A 5,744-nucleotide genomic window follows, 5' to 3' on the forward strand; every position below is an offset into this window, starting at 1 on the left:
GTAAGGACAAAATTACAACATCCAGCACAACAGCAGAGATCAGTGAATCATTTACTTAAAAAGGGTCAGGAACTTCAAAGCTTCATCACTAAAATAAGCATTTCACTACTTTAAAACTCTAGCTGAAAGCACTGAAGACATAAACCAGTTCAGGAGTGAAAAGTAATGATTATCTTAGTGTCAAAGCAAAAGTTGACAAAAGGATAAGGGGTTGACCTAAGGGTTCCTTAAAAAGTAGGGAAATCAACAATGAGTAATCCAGCTGATTCACTGTGACTAGTTAAACTCAGCACTACAAGCAATATGCAAGTCCTGGGTGCTAAAATGATGACTGCTCCCAGCCTATCCAGTGAAGTCTCCCAAACAACAGATATTATTAGGATAAAGAAAAAGGGTGCTGTATTTTTTTAATGACTTTGTACTTAAGTTAAAGTGAAGACAACAGCAGTTGGACTGGGGAGGATGGAGGGAGGAAACTTCTCAAGGTCTCAATAAGTTGTTTATAAGTCGAACTCAAAGCTACCCACTGGGAAACCTTTCTTATTCTGGAATAAAGAAGGATTATCCATTTTATGAATGATACCACAGATTTTCCTCCAAGACTTGTACATGTAGAAATGCCAATGATTTCAACATGCATTAAGAATAAGTACGTCTCTGAGACATCCATTGTAAACCTCACACTGATAGCAAGACATGATTCTGCAGTAAGGACGCTGGCCTGAAAAGCTGTAATATCTGAGCCCTGCAGCAGGGCTGGGAACTCTCTGCGTGTCCTGGAGCAAACATGACCAATACCCTGCAACAAGACATAAACACACAGGCTAATGCATCAAAGAAACACTCCAGCAACATTGTATAGATGCAAAAATCTTCAAGGATCATTGCTGTAGTCATTTCACATCCTAGTTCACAAACTGAGGTAAGAGGAGACCCTCTCACATTTGCTCTGTCCTGCCTCTTTAGACCAGACACATTTAAGGTCTGTATGATGCAGCTAGTCACTACCTACAGCATTTTCAAGTGGGCATTATTTTAGCCCCTATGGAACGTAAATCTTATACAGGGAGTCAACCATTGTTTCAGTTTCTCATCTATCATATTATTTTTCTATTATTTTATTACATGCTTCATTCATATTTCTAAGCAGCCTTTCTCCCTTCATGCGTGTTCCAAAGTCTTTCACAAACATAGCTCCCATTGATCCCAGAGAGAGCTATATCCAGAAAAAACACTTCAGGAACATGAAAGAGTTCATCCAGCTGTATGAATGTAAAGCACCCTTCCCATGTGCTGCATAACAAAATGGCACCAGATTTCTCTGCAAAGAGTTTATCTCTACAGCCCAAACACACTAGAACACTGGAGAGAAATTAAAATTATCAAATCCAATTTTAAATGAAACAATGATACAAATAATCCGATTTGGAAAAGAAATGTAAATATTTTTCTTGCCTCCATAAGAAAGAATGGTACTGTAAGAAGTAACTCTTTCCTGTTAATACCAGGACATATGTAACCCTTACCTTCACAGGTATACTTTTGTCAAAATCAGGAAAGTGAACAATCTTATTTAGTTTTGACACATACAAGATAAGTATAGTGGCTGCCATCTAAACAAAAAGAAAAAAACGAGAAGTCATGTAAGAGCAAAATTGTAATGTATGAATGAAAAAACTGCTTCAAAGAAAAAATCTTTATATGAATTTGACAAATGCTAGGTTTTATGTATTTCTCTAAAAGAACAGCACAGAATGTGATTAACAAATTGAAATAATTTTACTCTTGTCAATTTTGCCAGCTATTTATTTAAAAGTAAAATACACACTAATACCTTACTATCCTGAAGAAAACTAGTGGCAGTCTGTGAAACAATGCATGCTGAGAAGGAGCTGAGAAAATAAAATAGGACACAATCCCAGAAAAACTGTGAAATTTTTACTCAGAGAGTTTTTGTTTAGTCTGCAGAATCACTCCTAAAGCATTTTTTTGGTAATGCAAGATGGAAGTTGGACATTGATCAGTCTGTTGACAACATGAGGAAGAAACAGTAAAGATGCATACAGAATTAAGGAGAATACCTGAGCAATCATACATCACAGATGTTAATGCCCAGGGAGTCAAAAAAAGGGTCAAATTCTCCTAATACAAAAATACAGTAATTGACTATCTATAGAATGAGGTGGAGTCATGTTCTGCAGACTAAATTATACTATATCATATGTACTTCATAAAGTGATCAGCGAAATCTCAGAAGGATCAGTCAACAAAAAAAAATAGAAATGCAATTAAATCTTAGGTTCTGCAAAGAAAAAAGGTGCAAAATCACGTGAATTATTGCCACATTTTCTAGTCTTTCACTGAAACATGATCTGTGGTTCCATGAGCTGTACGGATGTGTAGAACTCTCTCTAGCACCCAACAGCAGAGACACCAGACTTGTGGTACCCTGCTTTCAATTCTTCCTCACTACCCCCTGGTGTGCAACCTTGGCAGAAAGCAAATTCTCTGTAAAATGTATTCGCCTAAACAACATCTGCTTCAAAGCTCAATCTTTATCAATGATCCCTCTGCAGTGACGCATTCCTCTTTATGGACCCAGTCCACAAGCATTTGCTTCCTAACAACAAAAATAATAAAAAACATTTCTGCTGCAATACTGCAACTTACCCACGGGCAAATAAAGCAACAAAGAATCAAAATTTTGCACTGGTCCTACTGGAATACTGCTGGGAAATGAGGAGAGATTTATGAGGAAATACACGGTTTGGCTACAAACAGGGGCAGTGTCTCTGCATATAGGCCACAAGTGCTCAAGGACCCTCATAGAATGCATGCACTTGCTAGAACAAAGCTGGACAGTTTTGAAGGCCAGATCTCTTAATTACTGAACTTTGCAAGGAGAAATAAATAGCATTCCAGTCTTTTACGTGACTCTCCAGGCAATAATTTTGACTCAAACTCAAAGTTGCCTGTTTTCAATGAAACAAATTATAGATCCTTATAGTGTATCTAATCCAGAAAGCAAGCAGTTCACTATAACTGATTTTGCTCCCTAAAATGTACCTCTATTATCATTAGTTTAACTTACAAAATAATGAATACTTTTATTATGCTTTACTTGTGAACATACCTGTCCAATTCCAAGAAACATTGGTGATGGGAAGCTGAAAAGCATGAACAAATATTTAGTACTGAGGAATGGGAAAAAAAAATTAGGAAAAATAAAAAAGTTAAAGTTTAATACCAAAGTCAACAATTAAACACGAGGATGACTGGCCTGTGCTTTGGAAGAGCTCAGGACTACACCAATTGTAGTAGTAGTATTTTATTTCTGCAGCCCAAATAATACAGCCCATGCACAGTTGATCAGTTCTGAACTGCTAGTTGTTTGTAAGTGAAGGTAACACACTTAGAGAACTCTTAATGCATCATTTCTTAAGTAGCCTCACATATACTTCATGCATCCTGAGATGGGATAGTAACTTAAACCTCTTGCACTTGCTCTAACTTGGAAGCTTACCTCTGTAGTCCAAACATACTAGCAATATGTTTTTCTGAAAATCCAATTCTTAGGTAAATTTTGTAGAAATGTCTATTGTCTACTAAACCAGCTACATTCCTACCATAACCCTTCAGTTAGCTTTAGGTGAAAGCGTAGATAGAATCATAGAATAGTTTAGGTTGGAAGGGACCTTTAAAGATCATCTAGTTCCAAACCCCGTACCATGCGCAGGAACACCTTCCACTACTCCAGGTTGCTCAAAGCCCTATCCAGACTGGTTTTGAGCATCTCCAGGGACAGGGGGTCCACAGTCTGTCTGGACAACTTACTCTGGTGCCTTACCACTCCCACAGTAAAGAATTTCTTCCTAATATCAATCTAGACCTGTCCTCTCTCAGCTTAAGGCCATTTCCCTTTGTCCCATCACTACATGGCCTTGTGAAAAGTCCTCCTCAGGCTCTTCACTTTAGGTACTGGAAGGCCACAAAAAGGTCTTCCTGTAATATTCTCCAGGCTGAACAACCTTGTCTCTCTCAGCCTGTCTTCACAGGAGAGGTGCTGCAGTCCTGTGATCAGCTTAGTGGCCTCCTCTGGACTAGTTCCAATAGGTCCATGTCTTCTTTGTTTTGGAGGGCCCAAGGCCTGGATGCAGTTTTCCAGGTGGGATCTCACCAGAGCAGAGGGGCAGAATCCCCTCCCTTGACCAGCTGGCCACATTTCTTCTAATGCAACCTGGGTGGTTGGCTTTCTGATCTGCAAGCACACAGTGCTGGTTCATATTCAGCTTTTTGTCCACAAACACCCCCAGGTCTTTCTCCCCATTCTCCCTTCAGACTATATTTGTGCCTGGGATTGGCTCAATCCAGGTGCAGGACCTCATACTTGGCCTTGTTGAAGTTCATGACATTTGCAGAAACTGCTGTACTCCTACTTGGTGTGGTGAGAAACGTACATCTCAAATGAACACAGCTGGGATGGGAACAAAGCATTGGCGAAAGAAACAAACTCACTGAATCACAGCAGGAAGGCCATAACAGCATTACAGTCCTAACACAGAGTTAGGAGCAACCCATAGCAAAAGAGATTCAGGGAAACAGAGGTACCAGGGGCAGGAAAGGCATAAGAAATAACAAGACTTCCATTTATAATCATGTGACACCTAAACTGTCTTGTTTAGTACTTACAGCTACTCCATATAAAGATGGAGATTTCACCCACCTGTATTACACAGGTTTCTCCAGACGTTTGTGATTTGTAGAGGCCTAAATATTTCCAGCAATGCTGTAAGGTCTTCATACAAAACTTAGGCTTATCGATGGACATACTGTCCTTGATTATCTCACACAGATGTGCTAGATGTATGCCAGGGACTTGCAGGGAGCTGCAGTTTGTAGGATAAAACCTACTATAAACCAAAATCTCGACTTGCACCATGTATAATTTATGAGACATATTAAATACAGCTTCTACACATTCAAATAGCACTGAATGTTAGAAAATGACAGCAAGTTTGGCTTTTAAACTTTTTCATTTTGTTTTTTCTTTTTCTTATTTTGATTCAAGATGAGCTAAACCACAGCAAAAACAGAGCAAAGATTTTAAGTAAAACATATCAATGGTGAGAAAAACGGCAGTCACAGGACAATCACAGAATCACAGAATATCCTGAGTCAGAAGGGACCCACCCACAAGGATCATCGAAGTCCAACAAGTACAAATCTAGACTGGAAGAGTATGAACTGGAGATGAATGCTCAAGTTCCTCTAATTCCCACAGCTGCAAGACTAAGAGTAAAATGCAAAGCGTAAGAGGTCTGCAGTTAATGCAGTTGCTTTACACAATGGTAAGAGGATGCTAATGATTCCATATGGGTACTGGCACCATCAAGTCAGAGATGGACTCTTTCAGTGTTTTTATGATTAAGCCATCTTACGAGGTTCACTTTTCATTTCTGGCTACCTCAGAAAAGAAAGGTGCTGGAAGGAAGACACTGTTCGGCAGGAACAGTTAGGGAATACGCTGTTTCTCTCACGGGTGCCTGAGGTAGTGTGATCCCCTGGGAATAGCGAAAAGCCCCCGAGAAAAGACCGGCGTTGTCGGAACTCTGCCTGCCGTCGGGTGGTGCTGGAGAATTGGTACACACTGGGCACATACTGTGTACATACTGGAGACACCGGCCCGGCTTCCAGCACATTACCCACCGGCGGGCTGCCCGGGATTTGAGCTGCACCGGGGCCGC

General features: G+C 40.0%; 1 protein-coding gene across 3 annotated transcripts in view; it reads right to left on the reverse strand.

The window, feature by feature from the left end:
- SLC35D2 (solute carrier family 35 member D2) overlaps positions 1–5,737 on the reverse strand; it is a 19,938-nt gene extending 14,201 nt beyond the window's left edge. For all 3 annotated transcript variants that reach the window (XM_017733343.1, XM_017733342.1, XM_017733341.1), the window contains exons 1-2: positions 3,134–5,737; positions 1,527–1,613 (exon numbers count right to left, since the gene is read on the reverse strand). In XM_017733343.1, coding sequence (XP_017588832.1) covers positions 1,527–1,613; positions 3,134–3,178 — 132 coding nt within the window. In that variant the 5' untranslated portion in view covers positions 3,179–5,737. The remainder of the gene's footprint in view (positions 1–1,526; positions 1,614–3,133) is intronic.
- Positions 5,738–5,744: the final 7 nt, after the last annotated feature.

This window comes from Corvus brachyrhynchos, unplaced genomic scaffold (assembly GCF_000691975.1).
Source record: "Corvus brachyrhynchos isolate BGI_N302 unplaced genomic scaffold, ASM69197v1 scaffold424, whole genome shotgun sequence".
Classification (NCBI taxonomy): domain Eukaryota; kingdom Metazoa; phylum Chordata; class Aves; order Passeriformes; family Corvidae; genus Corvus; species Corvus brachyrhynchos.